This window comes from Vespa mandarinia, chromosome 12, assembly GCF_050613455.1.
Source record: "Vespa mandarinia isolate Hongniang chromosome 12, ASM5061345v1, whole genome shotgun sequence".
Classification (NCBI taxonomy): domain Eukaryota; kingdom Metazoa; phylum Arthropoda; class Insecta; order Hymenoptera; family Vespidae; genus Vespa; species Vespa mandarinia.
Genome location: NC_140821.1, coordinates 2,640,756 through 2,666,885, shown reverse-complemented (window position 1 = coordinate 2,666,885; position 26,130 = coordinate 2,640,756). Strand labels below are relative to the sequence as shown.

Here is a 26,130-nt window from a genome sequence, read left to right as displayed (position 1 = left end):
AAAAATAAAATTGGCAACCATTTCAGTATATCACAATACGGCGCGAAGAAATTCGAATTTAAAAATATGGCAAAAGCTTTAACTCTTTTTTCGACGAAATAATGAATCTTCAATGAATCTCACATTGATAATTAGAGAATATAAATCACCGTAATTAAAATGAACATTAAAAAGTGTTTTATTGTAATAACGAATTATCATTGTATATGTAAATTTGTAATAAACTTATCTTGTTATTCAAAATTGATATGTCCATGAGATATCGGCGCGTTAATATTTGAAAAGATATTAAAGATATCGTTGCTTCTTGTTCTTCATCCTTTTTATTTTTTTTATTTTACATCTTTAATAGGTGTTTGGTCCTTGCAATTCTTCAGGGTCTCTCAACGTTAAGGAGTTGGGTGGATTGTATTCAAGGGTTAAGTGAAATCAATTGTGCGGTCTTTGTAAAGAATCAATTGATGTGCGTATTAAGAAAGAAGATGAAGTAAAGAGAAAAAGGGGAGGGAACCAATAAGAGTAAGAGAGGCTTGTTGCATGTAGCTTTTCTTAGTTATAACAAAACGGAGGCTCGTCCGACAACGTACACGTTAAAATTAAATCTAGCCAGAGAAAAAGAGAAAGAGAGAGAGAGAGAGAGAGAGAGAGGCCAACGGCTACGTTTCTTGCAGACGACGACGAAAACGACGAAAACGAAGACGAAGACGAAGACGACGAAGACGAAGACGAAGACGAAGACGACGACGACGACGACGACGACGACGACGACGACGACGACGGACGTCGCGACGAGACGAGACGAGACGCACGTCCTTTAGTTCAGTCTTAAGAGTATATCCCGGTTGCACGGGTGCTCTAATTAGATATATTTCCTTTGATTCTTTTTCAAGATTCATCCGTTTTCTTTATTTTTCTTTTGTTTTTCTTTCTTTCTTTTTAATCCCATAATTTTTACCAATTTTTCTTTTTTCCCTTGTAAAAAAGTAATTTCACAACACGTATGTAAGTTATAATATAAACTTCGAGTGGAGTAATTAACGCGTAACGAATTTCCTTGTGTATTAATTATCGACGAAGAAGGAAGGTGTTGCGGTTTCGTTGTGTAGTGTAAGTAAAGAAGAAGAGGACATATAAAACCTCCCTATACGTGTAAGAACTTTCGACCGCAGATATCAGGTAACTACGTTGTCTATATGTATGTATGTAAATGATCATTTATACTTTGAACGTTCGAATGAGACACTTCATACAATATTCCGCGATTTTATTTGAATAATAGTAATGTGATCGTAGTTATCGTAAGATTCTAGAAGACGAGAAGATTCTAATATCGTGATGATACTTTTTTTTCCATCTTCTCTCTCTCTCTCTCTCTCTCTCTCTCTCTCTCTCTTTCCTTTTTTCTTTTTTTTATTTTCATTTTTTTTTATTTGTGAGAAGACACGTGCAATGAGACAATTATTACATGATATAGGATGACTATTGGAGATCGATTAACCTTGATAATATATGACGTAGTTTCTTAATTAATTCGTACCTTGCGTTTGTATTTCTTCCGATCTGATTATAACTATGATCGATTTATATTACGACAAGTTATGCCAATATAATTATTCAATAATTCAGTCAATGATATCGGATTGATCATAAATAAAATTTATTGAATTTTATCGTTTGTGTTATTTATTTGTACGGATTAGATCTATTAATACGTATAAATTCTACGATATTAATCTGATTTAGTTAAAAAAAAAAATGGATATTTAAAGGGAGATCGTTCAATCTCATTAATACTCTATCATAAATGTTTTAGAATATTATTTATCATTATTGAATGATCGTAGGATACAGACAAAGAGTAATATAAAAATCGAGGATGCCATCGGGTTACTAGCCTTGATCAGTAGCCAAATACTTAGCAGGGAAAGCGTACTGTTGTCACGCTACCGTGCTAATTTTATGTTAGCCATCTACGACGCAGTAAAATGAAAGTTATCAAATATAAATCGATTAATTTATTTTTTTCTCTTTCGTTCATTGTATCGATTAATAAAGATATTAATTTAAATTTACATAATATATACGAGGTCGTCATTATAATATTACAAAAAGTAAGAGTCAATTTTATTCAAACACGTCAATGGCGCGAAATTTAAATTTATAATCTCTACGGTAATATGTTTTAATTCATTATTATATTAATATTAATAATATAATTATTTTCACGGAAATCGTTTATTTTTATTGAGATGGATCGAGACGACGAAGATTTTGGTGAGGGATACATCGCAGAATCGCATCCACTCAGGCCTACTCATCTCTCAGTACCTTTAGGTGGTAGGGGTGATTCCAGAGCACCCAGTATCAGTAGCAGTGTCAGTGATTTGGATGCTCCAATCTATACCAGAGAAACTACCGTACCGATTTCTGCTAAAGGGGTAAGTTATTAAATACATTTTTATATTTTTTCGATTTAAAAATCTAATTTATATCGAAACTTCGAAATTATCAAATTTTCACTCCACATAACCTATAATTATTTTAATTATATCCATATAAATTGATAATTTGTATATTTGATTATATAGAATTGGATTTTAATATAGAATTATTAAAAAAATCTGTTTATGAAATCAGTGTTGAAAATCAAAGTAATACGTAAAGAAAAAAATTTTAGAGAGAGAGAGAGAGAGAATCGTATTCGCTTGCTAACGAATAAGAAATTTATTGATATCCTTTTAGATCAGAGAACTTCGCGATGCATGTGCATATAGTATATCGATGGAAAACGTATACGTTAGCAAGAAAATACTCTATTTATAGCGAAATTTCGAAACGGCGCGGTTATTCAAAGCTACACGCGAAAAGACACACAAGCGACATATTCTCGGCAAGTATATCATATCGAAAAATTTATATTTAATATATTTATTATAATACGTTAGGGTTTATAAAGAGCATATGTTACGTAGGTTGTAAGATGTCTAAATTTTTCTTTATATATACTAAACACGTTACACGCGTATCGATGCGATTTCTAGATGATTTACACGAATTTGTTAATTTTTATATAATCATTTTTATTTCTTAACATTTTTTTGTTAAATTTTTTGTTTGGAAATCAAACACTTTATTGAAATTTAAACGAGATCCGTTTGACCACCTTGCAATCATTACACGTCGTGTAATGACTACGTCCTTGACTATCGATAATTTTTCAAAGCAATGTCTTCGCTTTGTTCGTTTCTTCGTTGTCGCGATGATTGTTTTTTATTCGATGGGAAATAGTCGGTAAAGTTCCTTTTGCGTGACGCAACAATGTGCGTAAATACTACTACATACGTATATACATATACTATGTATGATGTGCATACATACAGTAAGAGAAATTGATTGTGAAAGATAAATTATGACGTAAAACAGAGAGAATCTGGTTGTACTGAATTTTCATTGATCTATTATTTATAATTAGATTTATACAGTATACAATCAGAATTCTATAAATGTTTACATCATAATATTTTATATTTTAAAATTTATTTTCTTTTTATTTTTATTTATTATTATTCTACTATTCTAGAGTATCTTATCTTATTATGAGAACAAAATATCATCTAATAGAAATTGGTTTTATTAATAGATACACCATATGTATACAAAAATAAGTTAATGAATTAAGGTTGACAAAAAAGTATCAACTGATAATTCTAGTATTAATTTGCAATATTTACATGATTTATTTATATATTTTTTTACTTACTATTATTAATTCAGACTCATGCTCGATATGTCGTATCATTCCACATATACACACACATATGTATATTTACAATATTTGCTTTTATTATAGAAATGAATACCGATATTCAACATATTATATATATATATATATAATATATAATATATATATATACATATATATATACGGACGGATATGTGTATATAAATATACTTGGTTTGAATTGATAAGTTTCTAACCATTCGATTAATATATTTGTAGTCTTCATCATATAATTAAACGACAATACAATAGATATATCTATAATTATCGATCATATCTATCACATTTAATTCAATATAATTTAAAAATGATAAAAAGAGCATATAAAGGTAAACAATTTTTTAGGTTAGTTATATATATATGTATTTATTATTAATAGACAGGAATATGTTTTCGATCTCTTCCACTATGCGCATTCACGTGATGTATATATATATATATATATGTGTATATATATATATATATACATACATACATACATACATACATACATACATACATACATACATACATACATACATACATACATACACATATGAAGAAAATTATTGAACGGATTAGTGGTCAGTGATTATCATTTCTATCGTGTATAAAGAATTTAAAAACACTATCAATATACTTAAATAATTACATAAATAACATTCGAATATATTCCAACTAACTATATGTTTTTATCTCGTATTACATTTGTTACATAAAATAAATCTGTCATAATAATTTAGTCGATATCATATAAAAATAGGTTACGGTACAAAAGACGGAGTACATCCATACAAGATGCTCTCTGATTGGCCAGTACAGTGGGTGTGCGCAGAGGCACGTCTATCTGCCGCGAGTCCGTATATTCTATGCTTTGCGATAACGTTATCTGTTGCAACGAGGTATTATAATTACGACATTAAAAATATTACGATATATGTTTTTCTCCGATTTTTATTACGTCAAGACAATGAATCATTATAACGAAGTTGTTAACCAAAGTATTCTCGGGAAATATTGTTTAGATCTGTGATTGGTCGATTCGGTGGGTGTGTGTTTAATAAGGTTCAGTCATCTCTCAAAGTATTTCTCGTTACCATGTTTTCTTGCATCATGTTTGTCTGTGATATGTGATTTTGATATATATAGTTTGAGTTAAAATTTTCTGATATTTAAAGTAAGCTATTATATGTATATATATATATATATATATATATATATCATTTAATAGACATATAATATTCATGTAAAATACAAATGAACATTTATCGATAAAAATGATCGAAAGCGTTATTGTTATTGGTCAAAATCACCTATGGTTTCTATGTCCGTTCGTCTTGTATTTATGGGGTATTGTCGTCATTTCATCAGAAGGGTCACACAAGAAACTAAAATGATTGTGTATGATTATGTATATATGTATAGTTGTTTCGTCAGTATCTTGTGAGAATCGACTACATGGTTTTTTAAATTCCAAATATATTTTCACGTGTAGGAAGATATTTCGGGAATTCGAATTCGCTTATAACTGAATGGCTCCGAAATTTTTCCAAAGTGATTAATATTATTTGCTATTTTGGTAACGATCCAAGTTGATCTCCTAGAGGTTATTTACACGTTTTGAAAAGAAAGAATATGTTTTTGCAAAGGAAAAAAATTTCTAATTTTATTTTTTAAAAAATGTATTTTTTGCACTTTTTTTTTTTAATATTTTAATCATAATGAATATTTATGAAAATTTAATTGAACAAACATTCAACATTAATTTTATATATATTTTTTTCGCCTTTTTTTGTAAATATATATTACATAATTTTTAAAAGTATAACGCTTAAGTATAATGCTTGTAAAGAAACTTGTTATCAATACATATTCATTATTTCTTGTTGGCCACGCTACTTAACCAAATGCATAAGACTTGTGACGTTTGTTTGTATTTTATTTATCGTGCCAATACTTTGTATTTTTAAATACGAGTTAGCGTGAAGTTAATCAAGGAGATGGACCAGAATACTCTTATGTATGAGTTCTCACGTGGCTTTACAAAATACCGTGACGATAGTCACGTTCCACGTTTTCCCTACATTTTCAAACAAAATGTATTTTCGCCGTAGCTTATAAAGATTAAGACGCTTTAACATACTTCATTTTAATTTTTATCTTAAAAACTAGGATATCAAATTAATTGAGAGATGAATTTAGGTTAATGTACGATCGATTTGAATATAACTTTTTATTGTTTCTAACCTATGAAAGTGGTTCTCAACCTTCGAAGATTGGAAAAATTGATTTCAAAAATTTCCAAAAATTATTTCAAAACAAATCGGACATTTTAACAGGTTAAAAAAAATTTTATAATCATTTTTTTTTTCTTAAATATTGATTTTGAAATATCGATCGATATGGATGCATCTTTCATATCGAAGATGATTCATAAAATTATTATACATTTCTCTGACATTATATATACATATGAGTTTGAAATTCATACAATATCGATCTAACAATAAGCAAATGTTTCAAATAAAGGGCGCAGACTCGATGAAAACAATGAAAGTTAAACGCGTCTCACTGTGTGTATCTATGTATTTATTATTATCTAAAATATTTTTCATATATTGATTAGTAAAAAATAAAAAAAGAAAAAAAGACAAAAAATCATAAGTAAACTAATCAGAAATGAAGTCATCGAAGTTTGTATGACGCAAACGATAAAGAATTTTTTTCGAGCTAATGAAAGGTACACATTGCACAAATATATCGTATAGTGTCATCATAGAACGACTCTGCGTGTTTCGATTTCATAACCATTACATATTTACGAACCATCAGTAAACTTCGAAAAAAAGACGTATGATTGAAAATACCTAATAGTAGAGATAAGTAGAGGTCAAATTTTTGCGCTTGCGCCGAAGTAAAATTCTACATCTATCCTATATATGTAAGCCGTTGAATATCTTCTGTAAGTGTTGTTCAACTGAGTTATAAGCGTTTTGAAGATCGAACGGATAGTGTGTTCTGAATAGTTCTGAAAACACTTTGTTTTTTATCCTTTTATCATCGATATATTATAGTATCGTGGGTGAGTAGGAGAAAAAAAAAGATACGATGTATCTAAATCAACAAACGTGTTGATTGATCCAAATTCTAACCTGCGTGTGTGTATATGTGTGTATATACATATATGTGTACATGCATGTTTGATTTATCTATCGTTCGTGTGATACAGTTCGATCGATATTTTATTCGAAAATAATAGATTATTTATTTAACATTATGAATGATTAAATAGATGAAAAAAATATTCTTTTTTAACAGTCAATTAATAACTGAATATACAAAAGAGAGATGAATGGCTGCTGAATCATTGGTTTTCAACATATGTATATGTATTTTACAAAAGAGAAAAAAAATGGAAATTTCTTTCTGTCAAAGATATAACAGAAAATGATGTATATGTATGTACACATGCACATACGTACGCACGCGCGTACACATACAAAGATTTTAACTAGTCCTTTTTTTTTCAATGTCGTCAATTAATCTTACCAATTATCACAAAATTGACTCAGGGTTGCGTGGACGAGGGTAACGTTCGAACAGTCTCTACTATTTGTTCGTTAAACAGTAGGAACTGATTAGAAACGGGTGTAATGTAATGCGTGAGTAAACAATGAGAGAAGCTCGAAATAATATCTCAGTGATCTTTTATAATAACAATGTACGTTCGACTATCTTGGACTTTAGGGTTATCGCACGCCTTGATCGTCGACCATGTAAATAAACTTTGTTTAGTTACACACATGGATAGTAAAAAATTTTAAATGATGAAGCAACCGTGTTGTAATATGACTACTGAGAATACAACAAATTTTTAGGGGATGAAAATATAGAGAACAATTGAAAACTGATTAAGATGTTTTTTTTTAATTATTATCATTTCTATTATTTCTCTTATTCCTTCTCTCTCTCTCTCTCTTTCTATCTTTCTCTCTTTCTCTTTCTCTTTCTCTCTCTTTCTTTCTCTGTAATCTTAATGCCGAAGATCTTTTACGTCAACAGGGTGTGGCAAAACATTCTGATCGATTCTAGAGCGATCGAGGTTATGTGTGTAACCGATTGCATAGCAAACAATTAATTTCTACAATTGGTTCTATTGATCTTGCCTCTTTTATCTTGGAAAGTTAATTCATCGAAAAGTAAAGACTACTATTTCATTAGTGATCATTTGCTCGTTGAACGTTTACCGTCAACATCGAAAAAATAATCATGACTCGAGTGTAATTATGCAAAATTATTAAAAGATGACCGTATCTGTGCATATATATTTCTTCGTAGGAGTTACATAATGTCTCGTAGTAAGTTCGCTAAAAACTCACCAACGTATGTTGGCGCAACATGATCCTTCTGAATGGATTATAATCGGACTTTGCTCAAAATCTTTCGAATAATTTCATGCTTCAATAAAATTTTTAATAAAATTCTCATTTAGAGTATATACTATATTTTAACTAATATAATATACTACCATCAAATAATTCTGTATGGGATTTTTTCGAGTTTTCAAATTGCCACCGATTTTCGTTTAATCAAGGTCATTTGAAGGTTATGCAATAATTCATCAATTCGTCTTAACGATAATGTTAATTACAATATTGCCTTGAATAAAGATATTTATATACACACACACACACACATATATATATATATATATATATATATATATATTTATAGAAACATAGATAACCTTTTTATCTTAATAACCTTTTGTTTTGTCGATGATTTAAAAAAATAACAAGTTATTTTTTAAGTTGCTCTCGGGGAAATTGCTTATAAGATCTTATTCTGTCTGTTCAATGAGATCTGTATTCTAATCAATTTACCGTGAATATATTAAAAATGATAGTATATATATTATAAAAAATATATTTTAGAAGGAATCTAAGACGAGAAATCAAATAATATAACAATTTTCGAATATAATTTTTTTCAATAATTGGACGAGTAATACTAATGATCTAACGATGACAATCGATTCATTTTGCATTAGATAATTTTGGAAAAATATATTTATTTAACACGCATATATCCAACATTTTAGTACATAATGCGTATATATATATATATATATATATATATATATATGTAAATATAAATATTTTTAATTTTAAGTAAGTTTCTTTCGCTTTTTTCTCCAAAGCTGCTTTACAATGGACGTGCAAAAGGAAAAGGTAGGTAAAGTCTCTATTTTAATAATATGTAAACTAATATTAAACGATATAGTCTTTGGTATTATTTTTAACTAACAATTTCGCTCCAGTCAAATGACGATATACAGCTAGAACAAACTACGATTCCCACTGCGTTGGCTCCTACGGCAAAGGTAATTACATATATGATATATATATATATATATATATATATATATATATCAATATATATATATTGTTAATATATGGACATGTAATAAAATTATAACGTGTTATTGTTAATTATCTAATAGTTTTACGATATATTTTCTCTTTTTTTTTTCACGCAGTCCTCTACTACAAATAAGGATTTGGTGAGTACTTTGTATTATATATATTCGCAATGTTTTATAACAAAATTGAAATCAAATTAATGATTAATATAAGACACTGTCGAATTAGTTATTTATCTATGTCGTCGAAATTTTTTAATTATAATTATCAATTAAAATATATATGATCAGTTCATATTATAAATTCACCTCGTGAAATATTTTAATAAGTCTTTAAGTAGGATGACTTCAATGTTTTTATTATCATTTATTTTCGGTAAAAAATATTAGAATATTGATAATTTACAGAAAATAAATGAATTTCATTTGACAGATTAAAATTTTTATGGAAAATTACTGGTTAAAAATAAATGAGCAATTATACGTATATATACATATATATATAATATATATGCATTATTTCTATTTCATTTATTTCTAATGTACCACGCGATTTTTTTCTTTTTTTTTTTTTTTTTTCATTATCTACATTAAATTTAATAGAAATGTTTACAATTTTCATCCCCCCATGTCCCCTAAAAGATAATATATTAAACATTTGATAATTCAATATAAGAATTACGAAAGGTGTAACGATAAAAGGATAAGAGATATTCTCTGTTTAAATATTATACCGTTATCTTATTTTTCTTCATCTCTATTGGACAAGCGAAGGAGAGTGGGAAGAATAGAGGAGGGCGTGGATATTAGCTGTTGCGTCACGACGGAAAAAAATTTTTAGGCGGTCAAGTTGTTTTTTCTTTTTTTATCTTTTAAATATATGTACGACACGTGGCTTTTGTTTGCGGTGAATTTTATTTTAGCACCCATCACGCGTCATTTCCCTCTGTAAAATCTTAAATTGTAACAATTTAAGTATACTTCTTCGTACATATAAAAAAATTTATATTGATCAAATGTTTTGTTTGGTTTTCTTATTTATTTATCCGTATAACACTAATTATTACATATTGTATTGTATAATGCAACATGTGATAAAAAAATTTTTATTTAGACGATAATTTAGAAACAAATTTTATATTAAATTTGACGAAATGTATTTTCTTTATTTACTTTTTAGAATTTTTAAAATCTCATTTTTTTTGTTTACCTGCACTTGTAAAAAAATATGTCATATTCTTTTTCACTTACAAATAAGTAATAACACGTCTCATTTAACTTTATGTGCAACAAAGTGTCTTCATTAATCGTGAAGATAAGTATGTAATTCTTTACGATGCATAGTATAATCGATTTTAAATGCATGTTAATCGCGCTGTATATGCTATAAAAACAAAAAAGAGATTGTCACGCAACTACGCGTGAGTACATTTTTACAATTTCGCAAGACATTGTTTCCTTTACAATATTTTTCTATTCATTTCACTATTAACAGACATTTGATACAATAGAACAGATTTTGATCATAATCTATGATTTAGAATTTCTTCGCGTTGATATATAAATTGATTATTTATAACATTTAAATCTTGAGAGTCCCTCAAATTATTCTGTAATAATTCAGATAACAAAATTATACGAGACTTATTAAGTTACATGGCAATCATTATTGATATCTTAATCTACTCGCGATATATATATTTTTTTGTGAAACTGATTTATCTGTCAAACTGATTACTTTGTTATTACGTAAGTTAGTTTACAAAATATTTTCCATATTCGAAATTAAACTTATACATACATACATATATATATATATATATATATATATATATATATATACACGTAAAAATTAACAATAACCAATTATACATACGCAGGTTACATAGAAACGGAGTCTTAATTTATCAATGAAAATATTAATGAGAAAAATTTCTTTTTTTCATATTTAATAAACAATTTAAATAAAAAATTTATTTTAAATAAAAAATTTTCTTCTTTTTTTTTTCTTTCTTTTTTCTTTATTCGTATAGCGTTTATAGCGTTTAATTTAAAAGAGAAGTATTGTTCAACAGTCCGTTTTATCGGCAAGTTGCGTTCTTAAAGACGAACAAATGGCGGTATATAATCGGCACTCAGGTTCAATATACGTAATTGTAAAATTGCTCTATGTAACGTGACGAGACTCTTCTGTTTAACTTTCGTATTCCGTTCACGATTGTTCCACTTACAAGGGCGTTTGTTGGATGTAAAAACGATGATGGTGGTAGTATAGTAGGTAGTCACACGTATTTTTATATTTTTCTTTTTTTAAAGAAAGAAAAGGAACTTAAGGGGGAACTAAAGAGAAAAAAGGTCCAATTCTACGAACTCTTCTCCTTCGTTTCCTTTTTCGTTTTCACTTTTTTTTTTTTCTTCTTTTCTCCTTTCAATGCATTACATAGAAAGAAAGAGAGAGAAAGGGAGGGAAACAGTCAGTCAATCTAGTTTTCAAATTGATTGTGGTATTTTGTACAATACGATTTCTCAACCGTAGAATTATTTAAATTCTATTTCACAAGTCAAATTAATTTTTTTTAAATTAAGTTAAATATTTTTTGAATTTTCTTTAGAATAAATATGAAAGAAAATTAATTAAAGATTTGGTAGATCGAATATTTCTCTGATAGATTACACGTCGTCGTAATAAGACATACGAGACTTTTATTTATTTGTTTGTTCGTTTATTTCTTATATTTTAAAATTATTTTCCTTGACATATAATGCAACCATTGTTTCATTAAATTAAAAAACAACATAATCTTATCCAATTTGATGTTGAAGTATTTCATTGGTTAATTCGTCTCACATGTAATGGAATAAAACTTAACAACTATTACACGAATGTAATTTCATAGAATCAGACACGACCTTTGGTATCGATTCCACCATTTCTCTATCCACAAACATTATTTATATCATATTTCAAGCAAGATAGTTCCAATCTTTCCTGAGATTTACGCAGTCACACACACACACACACACACACACACACGATATTGTAAGTTCTTGAGAGAAGAAAGTAAAATCATCAAGTAACATATAAATAATATTATTTCATGTGTTTTTCTACTATCATAATACCGATCAATCTGCCAATCAATAAACATTGAATATTATCATATAGATTTATGATTTTGTTTAAACTAATATTATAAATTAATTCCATTGGCATGAAATAGACAAATTTCTCCCCTAAATCATTCGACGATAAGAACGATAAAGAACTGACTGATAATGAACTGATAATAAAAAAATAAAATAAAGTATAGGAGAGAAGAAGAAAAAGAAGAAAAAAAAAAGAAAAAAAGAATAAGAATAAAAAGAGGAAGAAAAAAATATATATATGAAATGAATGTAAACGGTGCCTGAAAGAAGTAGAAGGGGAGGAAGAGAGAGAGAGAGAGAGAGAGAGAGAGAGAGAGAGAGAGAGAGAGAGAGAGAGAGAGAGAGAGAGAGAGAGAGAGATCGAATTTCTCTTTGGGCTCAATTTTAAATACGAAGAGGTCGCTGTTATGTGTGTGTATGAGCGTGAAAGGTTGCGACCGGTGACCGACCGGCCAATTGGATATTCCAGTTCTAAAACCAGAGAAAGAATGAGTGAGAGAGAGTTTGTAATAGGTGGTGGGGAGGAATAAAGGGTTGGAGGGGAGAAATAGAAGGGCGCGTAGGAGGGGAGATACCACACACGTTTTGAAAATCGCCTTTATTCGTGTAAGCGTGCACGCAGATCGGCAGTTGTACGATGTTGTACGGAAGTGCTGACCGTGAAACGAAGTGCTTGAGGTCGTTGTCTTTTTCTTACGGGTTACTCTCTCTTTCTCTTTCTCTTTTCCTATCTTTTTGTACCCATTTATCCATATATTTCTCTCTTATCCTTCCTTTCCATTTTTCGTTTGTTTAACTTTTCTCTCGAATTATCGACGAAACAGAATCTCCTATTCTTCCAGATACATACGATTTTTTTTCTTTCTCTCTTACAGTTGTATTTGTAAAAAAAAAAAAAAAAAAAAAAAAAAGTAAACGTGGTTCCGTCTCTTAAAATGGGTATCAAAAGTTTGAAGGTAAGACAAATAATATGTGATTGATTAATATGCAGGATTTTAGACTAAAAAAATAATTTATTCGTATGCATTAATCGATCGAAACGAAAGTTCTATTAATTTATTTTCTTTCTTTGAATATTATGTTATAAATGTGATCAATATGAGTATAAATAAGTACATGCATTATTGATAATAATTATAAATTTAATTAATTGTTAAACATAATCTTGATGGAAATTAAAAAAAGTAAAAAGAAATTGAAAAAAATGACATTTACAGAATTAATTTTAAAGAAGAATTTTAATGGAATTTCTCGTGTATGCATTCCTCATGTCGTCGTACAGAAACTTATTTTCATAATGATAGAACGATAAACGTAGCTGAGAAAGCAAATGAAAATTTATCTTCTATATGGATAAGGATTTTGTTGTTTATTTATGTTGAGATATAGCTCCAATTCCGGTTTTCAAATTATTTACATATGTTTGGAATATTTTTTATTATATATAAAAGAAGAGATCGTTAAAAATAATATTAAAATGCTATTATTCAATGAAAAATAATCAATGGACATTTTTTTATTATTTCGCTTAACATATTTTACAAATTAGATAATCTCTGCTTACATATCGTTTTTAACATCGGATTATTAAATTAAAGCCTATATATTTTGAAATGTAATATTCGAGTCACTATCAGGTATATCGAATAACTCCACTATCATTGGAGAATTATTCAAATGTAAAATACACGTTTTAAAGGTCTTCACCTCATCGTGGAATGTAGCTTGAATATTCGAAAGTTAATTTCATGCGAAGACACGTAAAAAGAAAAATATATATATATGTACATATAAATATGCTTTGAAATACATATAAAGTACATATAAATATACGTTGAAATCGACAAGTTTAGTACATAAAGAATTTGATATCTATACTTTTTAGTATTATTTTGTTAAAAATTAAGTGATATTATAATTAAATTAGTGATATTATATTATCTTCTTATAATTAAAAGATTTCACACCTAGAAAAGAAATATTTATTTATTATTTTCTTTTTCTATCGAAAATATCTCATAACGTGGACAAATCGTATAAACAAAAATTGAAGTTCTTCAAAATCATTTTACTAAACATTTATATGATAAATTTTTATCAAATTTGTTCTATTTGTTAATTTTTCTTTCTTTCTCTTTTCTTTGTTTTTTTTTTTTTCTTTAATGACAAAATATTTATGACATTCATTTTTATTTTTTATTCTCTTTTGATTATTTTATAATTGTCAAGTTAATATCATTCATATGAATGATTCAAAAGATTCATATGATTAATTTAAAAGAAGTTAGATTCTCATTTCTACTTAAATTCGTTCTCCCGTGTTTTGTCTGTAAAAATGTGTACAAATAAATGAAATGTAAAATGTATATAATTTAAGTCTAATGGAGGGCATTGTCCGGATTTTGTACAGTCCGTGAAAAATTACAGCACAAGGATAATAACTATGCTTTATATTTTAAGTAGTAAATAAGAATAAAAAAGAAACAAACAAGAAAGAGAAAAATAAAATATGTAGAAAAACACATGTCGTGTATATAAACATGTGTAGCAATGGATAAAAGACAAAGTATGTTTATGACATAAAAATAAAAATCAGTCGGACGATATTTTCGATAACAAAACGAAAAAAAAGAAAGAAAAAAGAAAAAAAAAAAGAAAAAAAAAATAAGAACATCTGTCGTAAAAATAACAACGAATTATAAATGTCTATACGTATTATTTTATCAATATAAAATAATAATTGCCGATTGTTGGCAATGTGAAAGATTTATTATTATAGAATGTACTTACGACGATTTCGTCTTTTTTGAAAAAAAAAAGGTCAATTCTATTCCATCGAAATATTCAATTACAACACCACTCTTTGTGATTCATGCATGCTTAACGTTCTTTATAAAGATGATATGTAGTAAAGTAGACAGACAAAGAGAAACGACGATTAGAATTAATATGATTTTATAAGGTATATTTGAATGGGACTACACTTAGTAAAGAGAGCACGTAAAAAGTTTTCCGCTTGTCTGTAGTATAGACTACTACAACTACGCATGCGCGTGGAACGATTGTTATTTTTAACTCATCCACCAGACAGCCATTCCGACTGGAGGCTCGTCCATTCTATAGCCAATAGAAAATCTTCATGAATTGGCACACCTATCTCGGACGCATCACTCGCACACAACTTTGAGTGTTTCGTGTCGGTTTGTTGTAATATATGCGTTACAAGGTCGCGGTGAAGGTGCATCAAAGGTGCATGCGTACTTTTATGCATAGACGTAATATTATCGTATGTTTACGTTATTGTATACGTCAATGAATACTATTAAAAAATACATCTTTCTTTTTTTTTCTATTTAATATGTTTATAAAAAATTGATTAAAACAATCATGCGACGATGTTAGTTATAGTGAGTTATTATACGAATATTATGTTTAACTTATGTGAGACATAATTTCTTAGGTGATTTTAAAATTCGATTTAAGATTCGAAAATTCTAAAGACTTTCTATAAGGCTTGTAATTAGGCTTGTAGTTTTACAATCTGCAAACAAAAATTAGCCTGAAAAGCATCGAAAAAGAATAATATTTAATTCTTAAAAACGTACTAGGAACTTATGACTCACTCTGTAGTTTCATTTGATATAACAAATAAAAATAAATCATATATATATATATCCAATAAAATGATTAAATTATTACAATTATTATTATCATTATTAAATTATAATAAAATTAATATTAACGAAGTATAATGGTAGTAAATCTCTATAATAATTTATAAAAAGCTTTGTTATTTGAATTTAATAACGTATTACATATTTACAATATGGATAAACAATAACATTACTTTATTGTTCAGAATAAATATTCAAAAAAAATTCATATCATGTTTTTCTTTTTCTCTCGATAAACCTAAAGTATAAATTCCACATAGGTCAGTCTTAGAGATGCAATCTTTGATCAACGACAATAAATTAAATCGTATTATTATCATCTACATTATTAAGTCTTATGTTTCTGCTCGATAGTTTATTTCCCCCTATCTTCTTTGTTTTTATTTTTTAACGTTTTAAAGGAGAAAGAAAAAAATAATAATTAAAAATCTTCATGTTTTACATACCTGAAAAAAAAGAGAGAGAAAGAAGAACATCTTTTCGATCCTTTATAAATTATCATCGATGTTAATGATAAATATTTTTTCGAATATTTAGAAAATATATTTTTTTTTCTATTTGTAATATAAATGTAAATAATACCTCGATTGGAAGAATCCATTATTATTGATTTGTATCATTAGTTGATGATTAATATCATTTGAATATATTCCAGTATATAAAATGAAACTGATAGGTATATATCAAAGAAGTAATGCGTATATTAAGTTCGTAACACACGTGAATCCCATTCTCATTGATTAGCTAATCGTTAAATTAGCGCGATGAAATGAAATTAGTATCATTTAGAGAAAGAATGTTATAAGGAAATTAATAAACGTCATTGCTACGCTGTTGCTCGTTTTATTAGCGTATGGGTTCGATCTACAGTATTCATAAAGAACATTTACCTGTGTGTGTATTATATATATATACATATATATATATATACATATATATGTATATATATATACATATATATGTATATATGTAAACTAACACGTAAGTTCATATTATTCAAGGATCACATAAGGCTGTTATACACGTGCGTCGATGAGAGATCAGTAAATAGAAGTGTAATATTTTATACGTGTGTTAGTATTAATTTTTACGTATCATCGTTGTTTGTGTTAGTATGTAGGCCAAGCTGGTATAAGAAAGCAGACGGGGGTACCGACCCGTCAGTCTTTAACACATATTTCAGTCTACTAAAGAAGGGAAAAAGTTGCGTGTGTAAGCATTTAAACATACCGTGCGCTTAATATTACATAGGAAAAAATTATCGGATTACATGAAGATATTAATATTACATTAACCGCGGAATAGAGGAGTGTTTTATTTCGAAAGTGAAATTATAACGAACTCTATATTAATTAAATAAACTATAACACTCTATATTAATTAAAATGCGACATTTTACGAAAACGGTAAGAGTTTTGTAATACGGCCTTATACACGTATATATATATATATATATATATATAAAATATGTGCGATTATTATATCACTTATATCATTTACATATTATAATTCGATGTATTATTATTGCAGGGTCTCAATAGCCGATTAATTTTTGCGATCACAGCTGCTGTACTGGGATCATCGTTTCAACATGGATACAATACTGGTGTGGTTAATGCTCCTCAAGAGGTATAACAAATTTTTAATAATGAAACTATCACATATATATATACATGCACGGTTTAACTTCAGGGAATACACATAGCAAATATAAATAATGAAAATAAAACTTGTCAGCTTGATTAAAAGAATAGTCTTAATTCGTAAGAAAAATTTTTTTATTATTTTGCTGAACCCTATTAATAATAACTACATATTATGATATTATGACACAGTATATATAAATCGGGTTAAGTATGTTAATACGATCGTATGATGTGTTTCAGCTTATTGAAAACTGGATTAGCGAAGTAAAAATGAATAGGACTGGAGTGGTGACGAATCAATCCGAAGTAACGGTGATCTGGTCGATAGCAGTATCGATATTTTGCGTTGGTGGTATGATAGGTGGTTCATTGGTGGGTACGATCGCTGATCGCTTTGGTAGAAAAGGAGGTTTGATGTTGAATAACATACTCGTCCTATTAACTGTACTACTCGAGGGATTCACCAAAATAGCGAGAAGTTACGAGATGTTAATAATTGGACGTTTATTGATCGGTATCAACTCAGGATTAAACGCAGGATTGGCGCCTATGTATCTGTCTGAAATATCACCTATTAATTTAAGAGGTGCAGTAGGAACGGTTTATCAGCTTGTCATTACAATTTCAATCCTGGTGGCACAAATTCTTGGATTAGAAAAAGTAATGGGAACAGAAAATCAATGGCCTCTTTTGCTTTGTTTAACCGTGATACCAGCGTTGTTCCAAGTTATTACTCTACCATTTTGTCCTGAAACACCAAAATATTTGTTGATTAATAGAGGAAAAGATATGGAGGCACAGAGAGGTAAGAATATATTACTATCTGTCCTTCTATAGTAGTTCTTCCGAATTTGCTAATTCGTCATATAATTTAATCTGATAATACAAATTCTGAAATTTATATTGTAGCTTTAACCTGGTTACGTGATACCGTCGAAGTTCATGACGAGATGGAAGAGATGCGGGCGGAATACGAATCGATGAAACTCATATCAAGGGTTACGCTGAAGGAACTCTTCGTTAATTCCGCTCTTAGGATTCCGCTGATGATAGCCGTCATGGTTATGCTCGCACAACAACTTTCTGGCATCAATGCCGTTATGTTTTTCTCAACGAAGATCTTCAGATCGGCACAACTCGACAAGCCTGCTGCTCAGAATGCTACGTTAGGAGTTGGTGCGATGAATGTTCTCATGACGTTGATATCATTGATTTTGGTTGAAAAAGCAGGAAGGAAAACATTACTTCTGATTGGCTTCACCGGCATGTTCGTGGACACGGTTCTATTAACCATTTGTCTTGCATTTTCTGTAAGTATTTCACATTTATCAATATCATTACCTCATCAAGATATATTAATTGCTATCTTGTTATCTTTATCTATAAGTTTTATCATTTATCTTTGTAGGAGACATCACGTGTAGCTGCTTACTTCTCCATAATCTGGGTCATTCTATTTGTAGTATTGTTCGCAACAGGTCCCGGAAGCATTCCTTGGTTTTTGGTGTCTGAATTATTTAATCAGTCGGCACGACCCGCTGCTACCTCAGTAGCCATTGCTGTTAATTGGACAGCTAACTTTGTTGTCAGTATTGGATTTCTTCCTCTCCAAGAAGCACTTGGTGCTTATGTGTTTATAATTTTTGCCGCGTTACAAGGATTCTTTACCTTCTTTATTTATAAGAAAGTACCAGAAACGAAGAATAAAACAATAGAGGAAATTACTAGTATGTTTAGGCAAATATCCTATCAGTAAGAAAATAATACGCATTAGAGATTCATCAGTAAAAAAATTTTATGTGCCGATGTGTGGTTCTTACGGGAGAACATCCATCTGATAGATTAGTAATATTGCGTTAATTATTTACATCATTCTCATATTTTCATTCGATTTTCCATTTCGTATTATTACATCAACAAGTTTATATATGATGAACAAACATGACAAAAAAAAAAGATGTTCATTAAAAATTGTATATACCACTTGATACACGACAGTTAACAAAATTATATCATTATATATCGTTTCATAAAAAATAACTTCTTTTAAATGTATAATTTTATTGACAATATTCATTTTATACGTGTCACATATAAAAGCGCATCAATTAATATATCGTTAGATCGCGCACATTTTTATAAGATACTATTCTTTTTCTTTTATGATTATAAAATTTTTAATGAAACTTTAATTTAGTTCCTATTATCCCAGTGATTGTGTCAGTAGAAAAAAAGATTATCAATATTGTATAGGAGACTCGTAAATAGAAATCTGTTTTTACAAGAAGATACCCAAATGAAATATGCAAATGAATTTTTGTGCCTGCAAAGAATTATAATTCTAGTCATGAGAAGACGTTTGTTTAATATTAAATAAAAATAGCCAAAGGGGTCTTCTTTGAAGGAGAAACAAAAAAAATCAGTAAATTTCTTATTACAAAACCCTGTTTTTTGTGTATTTTTTATGAGATGAGTTTTCAAGATTGAGATTATTGTTCTAAAAAAGTGGTAGAGTACATTTTATCGCTAGATGTTAAGAAAATTACTAAACATGGAAGGATTTTTTGCCTTTAAAGTAGGTTCTTGCAGTAGGTGTGATATATTTATATAATTTGAAATATAATACAGAAAAGTATACATATTTTATTATAATGATCTTAAATGTTTTATCAAATAAAAAGAAAGGTTGACAAGAATTGTAAATATGGATGTAGATGTATAATAGGATTATAATAGGATCATAACTATAAATATCACAGAATAGAAAATAATTATATTTATGTATGTATGTAGTTTACTAATAGTTAAGAAAATTTATCCACTAGCATAATTATGTTTGTAATCTGTACACAATCATTACTCTAATGACATCTATACATATTAAATGTACCAAAGCATATTTCACTGAAAGCTAATCATTTTGGTAATTAAATGTAAGAACAGCATATGAATACATTCACTCTAGATATATTTATAAAATCAAATAATACTCAAATATAAATCATTTTTAGTATCGATACAACGAAAAATATTAAGAATTTAAAAGTGTGTGTACATGATTGCAACATGCGTTGAAACAAAGAAAATATATAAGTTACAATATATCTGATTTTAATTTATGAATTCTGCACAAAGGTATTTTTATTATCATAACTCTCACTGATATCTCTTGAAAAATATATTATAGAAAAAAACTTCTTCATTCATACTTACAATTTAAACATGCATATTTGCATTTAATGGAACTCCTATTATAGATACAATATTATGTTTAATTTATACAATAGTCGGCATATTTTGTGGACTACTATGTAAAATAAAATAAATGTTAGAACATCCTTCAATCGTAATACAAGTCAGTGAGAAAATTAATTTATGTATATAAAGTATCCTAAAAAGTTTATGATCGTGATATATCATTTTGAATGAAATAAATTTCTTAATATAACGCATAAATTATTTATTCTGCACTTACTTTCTCTCATATTTCCTTTCAATTTCCTTTGTTCCGTAAAATATTAATAAACCTCTAAATGCATAAAAAAATCATATTATTGTATCAAGATAGATATATAAATAATATTGACAATTCTTTCTCTTTTTTATACTTCGAAGATAGGTAAAGAAGAAATTTAAATAAGAAAGTTAAATAAATCTCTTCACAGATATTTTCTCACATATTAATGTTCAAATAATTAAGAAATAAACTAATAAAAAAATTCAGTATGTGGTTTTGTATAAGTTGCAAAAACTATTTATTTAATGAAAAACTTATCAATTTGTTAAGACAAATTTACCGCTTGTTGCAGATCATTGAATCGACCAATCACGTTCAAGGGCTCATGCGCACGCATCCGATTTTCCTCATGTTGACATGTCGTAAAATAGTGATGGCGGGAAATCTGTTTGAGAATAATTGATCGAATCACCGTCAGATGGCAGGAGTGATTCCATGAAAGCGACCGCGAAAATGCGGTGTGCGGCTTCTCTTAGTCCGTCAGAGTAAACACAAAGGGAAACGAAACGGAGCGGCGCACCTCGTGCGCCGCCACACTCGCGACTCGTTCGCGGTGGACGAGCTTGATATCTGTTTCTTCCTTTCTCTTTCTTTTTTGCTTCATCAAAGATAAGCGGAGAAAAAAATAAGGTTCTTTGTCCTGATATATTGTACAGTGATCTCGCGCGTGTCGTTAGAAACGTTAAAAAGAAAGAGAGAGAAAGAAAGGAAGGAAGAGAGAGAAGGGAAAGGGAGGCGGAGGTGTATAACGTGGCACGCGTTCGATGGTGTCGGTGATCGACGAAATAGCTTAATGTGTGCGGGGTGGACGCGTGGTACGCTCGAGGCGTCCACAAATGATTACTGGAACCGAGCAGAAGGAAAATGTCAAACGCATTGCCGTCGCGAGGACTCGTGAACGGTGAGAATAACGAGCTCGGTGCTGCCGCTGCCGCTGCCACTGCTGCTCCCAGTGTCTTTCCTGGTCGTAGTGGTGGTGGTGATGCCGTTGATATTGTTTTCAATGGTTGTGGCGGTGGTGGTGGTGGTGGTGGTGGTGGTGGTGGTGGTGGTGGTGGTGGTGGTGGTGGTGGTAGTGGTGGTGGTGGTGGTGGTGGTGGAGCTGGAGGAGGTAATGGTGGAAGGAGTAGTGGAGAAAGAGAAGAAGGAAGAGGAGGTAGTGGAGGATATGTCGTTACCGTTTCTACCGACGAGGGCGTCGTCGGCGTCGTGGATTTACACGACGCGAATTTGGATCCACGAGCGACGCCGGTAAATTTTCCTGAAATACGTCCATCGAGGGACGCGTCGTCACCGGTTCACGATTGCTACGCCGATGGCAACGCTGACGCCGCTCCTGAATACCGCGAAGTGTGCTCTCTAACGAACGTCTCGACGTCGTTGGGGCTTGACGGTGGTATCACGACGAACACTGTTACTGCTATTGCTACTACTACCGCTACTACTACTACTACTACTACTACTACTACTACTACTACTACTACTACTACTACTACTAGTACTACTACTGCTGCTGCTACTGCTATTGCTGCTGTTACTACTACCATCATCGCTACTGCTACTATTACTATCGAAACGAGTACAATAGCAACGACGACGACGACGACGACGACGACGACGACAACGACGGCGCTGAGGGTCGCGACATACGACAACGACAACATGGTCGCGGCGATGAACGAGCACTTGTCCACCTCGTCGGCGACGAGCGGTGCACGCACGAGTGCTTCAACAACTACAACGACAACTAGTAACGTCGCCACGAGTAACAACAATAACAACAACAATAACAACAACAATAGTAGCTGTCCACGGAACGAATTCCAGAGTAACGTTGACGAGGAGAGCAAATCCGTCGCCGGGATACTCAGTTTTCCTTGCGATTTTGATCACATGTACGCCAGCATGACCGACGGTGGGACGCCGGCCGCAGCAACGGCGACCTCCGCTCTCGGTGTAAGCCCGTTAAGGGGTAACGAGCCACGTCAGAACGATCTCACCGAGGTCAAGCACCTTAAAGAATTGTTATTACTTCATTTGGATCTTATTCAACAACAGTCAGAGCAAATCGTCACAAAGGATAAACTCCTCGCTGCCCTTCGACAGGAAAATGAGACGGTACGTGGGAATGACATACTGCATTATTTTTATTCTTCGTTTTACCTTCATTCTCTTTTACGTCTTTCCATCGCGCTTCCTTTCTTTTTTCCCGCCTTTCTTCTATCTCCCCTCCTTCCTGTTTGGTCGTCATTCTGTCTCTCTTTTTCTCTCTCTTGTTCGCACGCTCTTTCTCTCTTTTCCTCTCCTTCTCTTTCTTTCTCTCTCTGTCTCTCTCTTTTTCGCTTCTTCCTTTCCTCTCCTTCTCTCGTATCAATTCCTTACGTCGCCGTTTTGACTCCATCTTGTAAAACGTGCTACATGGCGCGCACATGCTTTGAATGTCAGTTCTCTTCTTTCCACTCTATCCCTCCTACTTCTTTTGTTCTCCATTATCAAACTGTCCGTGAAGGTCGACCTTGGAGTTTCTACCACGTGGTGGCGCTACTTTGTCATACTTTACCGCATGCACACATACAACGATACACGTTGATTTGACTTTACATTGTTATCTTTAATTTCCACCGAATTTGGTCCAGTAAGAATGTCAAGTAATTCGAAGATGAGAATGATAATATTCATTCATATTTCAAATAAAGGAAGAAACGCAGCGCATCGCTTAAAAAAGTATATTTAATATTATGTTATTGTTTACATTTTAAATCATAATTCATTGTTGAAATTTTCAATATCTCTTATTAAATTTGTTAACTACTATGATCAAACAATTAGCCTTAACGCGTGAATATATTTTAATATTTTTGTTTTTTTATTGCAGCTCAAATTGCGTTTGGAACGTATGGACAGACGAGTAAATTTGCAAAAGCTAAGATCAGAAAGTAGTGAAAATTCTATTTTATCTGAACATATAGGTGCATGTTCTCCTCCCAGTTTAAACTCAGTGACTATACCATCAACCAGTGATATTCACAAAAGTATTCAATCTGAATCTAGTAATACGCAATATAATGAAAGTTTTAAAATACGCTTGAATACCAGTGGTGGAATTACTACAGTCAAACAAGAATGTAATGATAATCAAGGTAAGCATGAGAAACAGGACATTGGCAACGAATCTAGACTAGAGTGGGAAGAAAAGAAAAAACGAAGATCTGATCCAACGCCATTATCTGGTGGCATTAAAAGAAAAAGAGGAGTTTCTTGTTCATCTACGATTAGTAATGACACAACTTCGACGATACAGGATAAACAATTAAGTCATGAAAATAATCGAAAAACGGATAGAAAAGGAAAATCTCTTGTAAGAAAGGAATCGTTTTTAACGACAGAAGAACATTATTATACAGCAGTCGGTGATCCAAATTATACATTAAGTTTGAAAGAATCATCCCCACCAGATATTAATACTACGTTAGAAGTTCCAAATTGGAGAGTTAAAGTATATACTAGCTGTTATACAATGGAAGGAACGGAGAATCTTGATGATGAAATTTTCAACAAAAGGCACTTAAAATTAGAAAACGATGAAAGAAGAAGGAAAAGATGGGATGTACAAAGGATAAGGTATTTACTTTCTCTCTGTAGATTTTGTAATTTGATTTGTATTGAACTTATTATGTAATATGCATATTATTAAATTTCATATTTAATATTGTTTTTTTAGAGAGCAAAGACATATAGAAAAGTTGAAACAAAGGCAAGAACGACAAAATCATCAAGCTACTTGTTATAATACAAATCATACTGGTCCATGTCCATCGACAATGGAAGAGGAGGCTGTGACATCTTTGTGGCCTGATGTAGAACAGATACAAAGCCTTCAAGTGGATCATCAGTTGCCAGTTACTGCATTCGGCGCTCCTATACCTAGTTTTACTCCAAGGTAATGAAAGTAGTTAATTGATAGTAAAATATTTGCCAATGGTAAATATTACATAAATTTTTTATTTTAGTGAATTTTCCTTACCCTGGACTCACATGGTTCGAACAAAAAGTCGATGTCCTAAAAGGTCTACAGGAAGAAGAAAAACATCTAGGAGATAAACTTTATTTTGGCAAAATTTTTTTTTTATGCATCAATTTTAAACTCATTATTAATAATATTGACTCCCCACCACATTTTTTTACGTGTTATATTTTGCTATATAGAATGGAGGCACCAAAGACATTTTTATTATACTTATTTTTTTTTTTTTTTTTTTTTGTTTTTTTTTTTTTTTTTTTTTTTTTTAAATACATATACGATATACCGGATTTTAGATCATAGAACTTTTTATATCCTTGGCGATTCGGTGTTAACCGTGATAATTTCTATATATTTTGATTGTTAAATTTTGTTATAATTGGTGCCGGTTGTTTTATTTGTACTAATGTACTGTTAAGTTTGATAAAACGTTAATTGTCGGTAATGTTTATTTCGCATACCTGAAACTTGTCTAAAATTGTACAAAGTGATTACTGTACTATTTAAAATTACATTTATTTTTTGCCACTGATTGTATAAAGATTAGAGTAAAAAATGTACTAAGAAGATATAATGTTAAGTAGTATGTTATAAAATGATATTATGTAGAACCATATCACATAATTGTGGATTTTGTGTAGCTCCAATCAATCACAATCTTCGGTTTTTTATCTTGAATTTCTTTTTCTTTTCATTATTTCATTTAATGACAATTTTCTATAGCTATTAAATGATATCAACCTGTTTTTTTTTATAGTCACGATAAGGATGAATCATTTGAAGAAGTGATTCATCTGTTACCCTTATACATTATTATATCAAAATACGCGCATTTGTGTATTTAAATATCATTGTTATAAACAGAAAATATGTGAGATAAAAATAAATATGTATACCATTTTTGTACAATTTATCTGCTCAATGAATTTAAATAATGTCACAC

General features: G+C 30.1%; 2 protein-coding genes and 2 long non-coding RNA genes across 10 annotated transcripts; 2 read left to right on the top strand and 2 right to left on the bottom strand.

The window, feature by feature from the left end:
• Positions 1–589: 589 nt before the first annotated feature.
• On the top strand, positions 590–19,420 carry LOC118449203 (solute carrier family 2, facilitated glucose transporter member 1). Of its 4 annotated transcripts, XM_085660646.1 has the most exons (9): positions 2,304–2,438; positions 4,524–4,662; positions 8,961–8,991; positions 9,081–9,143; positions 9,300–9,323; positions 17,534–17,632; positions 17,890–18,454; positions 18,559–18,959; positions 19,058–19,420. In XM_085660646.1, the coding sequence occupies exons 2-9, from the start codon at positions 4,559–4,561 to the stop codon at positions 19,403–19,405; spliced, it is 1,635 nt and encodes a 544-aa protein (XP_085516772.1). In that variant the 5' UTR covers positions 2,304–2,438; positions 4,524–4,558; the 3' UTR covers positions 19,406–19,420. The 4 variants fall into 4 exon arrangements, with proteins under 4 accessions (XP_035739381.1, XP_085516772.1, XP_035739384.1 ...); XM_035883488.2 differs by lacking the exons at positions 4,524–4,662; positions 8,961–8,991; positions 9,081–9,143; positions 9,300–9,323 and adding an exon at positions 590–1,176 and having other exon boundaries at positions 2,250–2,438; XM_035883491.2 differs by lacking the exons at positions 2,304–2,438; positions 4,524–4,662; positions 8,961–8,991; positions 9,081–9,143; positions 9,300–9,323 and adding an exon at positions 12,944–13,285.
• Positions 14,432–15,909, bottom strand: LOC146872641 (uncharacterized). The gene is made up of 2 exons (XR_014982825.1): positions 15,120–15,909; positions 14,432–14,656 (listed from the first exon to the last, which is right to left on the bottom strand). It is a non-coding gene; the product is annotated as an uncharacterized LOC146872641 (long non-coding RNA).
• On the bottom strand, positions 18,258–23,655 carry LOC146872640 (uncharacterized). Of its 3 annotated transcripts, none has more exons than XR_014982823.1 (4): positions 23,330–23,655; positions 21,125–23,179; positions 18,566–21,040; positions 18,258–18,397 (listed from the first exon to the last, which is right to left on the bottom strand). It is a non-coding gene; the product is annotated as an uncharacterized LOC146872640 (long non-coding RNA). The 3 variants fall into 3 exon arrangements; XR_014982824.1 differs by having other exon boundaries at positions 18,566–21,178; positions 21,447–23,179; positions 23,330–23,654; XR_014982822.1 differs by having other exon boundaries at positions 18,566–23,179.
• LOC118449201 (uncharacterized) lies at positions 22,031–25,418 on the top strand. Of its 2 annotated transcripts, none has more exons than XM_085660659.1 (5): positions 22,031–22,214; positions 22,269–23,284; positions 24,042–24,787; positions 24,888–25,106; positions 25,177–25,418. In XM_085660659.1, the coding sequence occupies exons 1-5, from the start codon at positions 22,031–22,033 to the stop codon at positions 25,265–25,267; spliced, it is 2,256 nt and encodes a 751-aa protein (XP_085516785.1). In that variant the 3' UTR covers positions 25,268–25,418. The 2 variants fall into 2 exon arrangements, with proteins under 2 accessions (XP_085516785.1, XP_085516786.1); XM_085660660.1 differs by having other exon boundaries at positions 22,031–22,259; positions 22,320–23,284.
• The last annotated feature ends 712 nt before the right edge of the window (positions 25,419–26,130 follow it).

Bases quoted from the DNA above. Each gene is read 5' to 3' on its own strand.
- LOC118449203 (XM_085660646.1), top strand. From the start codon at position 4,559: ATGCTCTCTGATTGGCCAGTACAGTGGGTGTGCGCAGAGGCACGTCTA. The intron at 8,992-9,080 runs GTAGGTAAAGTC...ATTTCGCTCCAG, and splicing joins TGGACGTGCAAAAGGAAAAG to TCAAATGACGATATACAGCT. The intron at 17,633-17,889 runs GTATAACAAATT...GATGTGTTTCAG, and splicing joins TGGTTAATGCTCCTCAAGAG to CTTATTGAAAACTGGATTAG.
- LOC118449201 (XM_085660659.1), top strand. From the start codon at position 22,031: ATGTCAAACGCATTGCCGTCGCGAGGACTCGTGAACGGTGAGAATAAC. The intron at 23,285-24,041 runs GTACGTGGGAAT...TTTTTATTGCAG, and splicing joins TTCGACAGGAAAATGAGACG to CTCAAATTGCGTTTGGAACG. The intron at 24,788-24,887 runs GTATTTACTTTC...TTGTTTTTTTAG, and splicing joins TGGGATGTACAAAGGATAAG to AGAGCAAAGACATATAGAAA.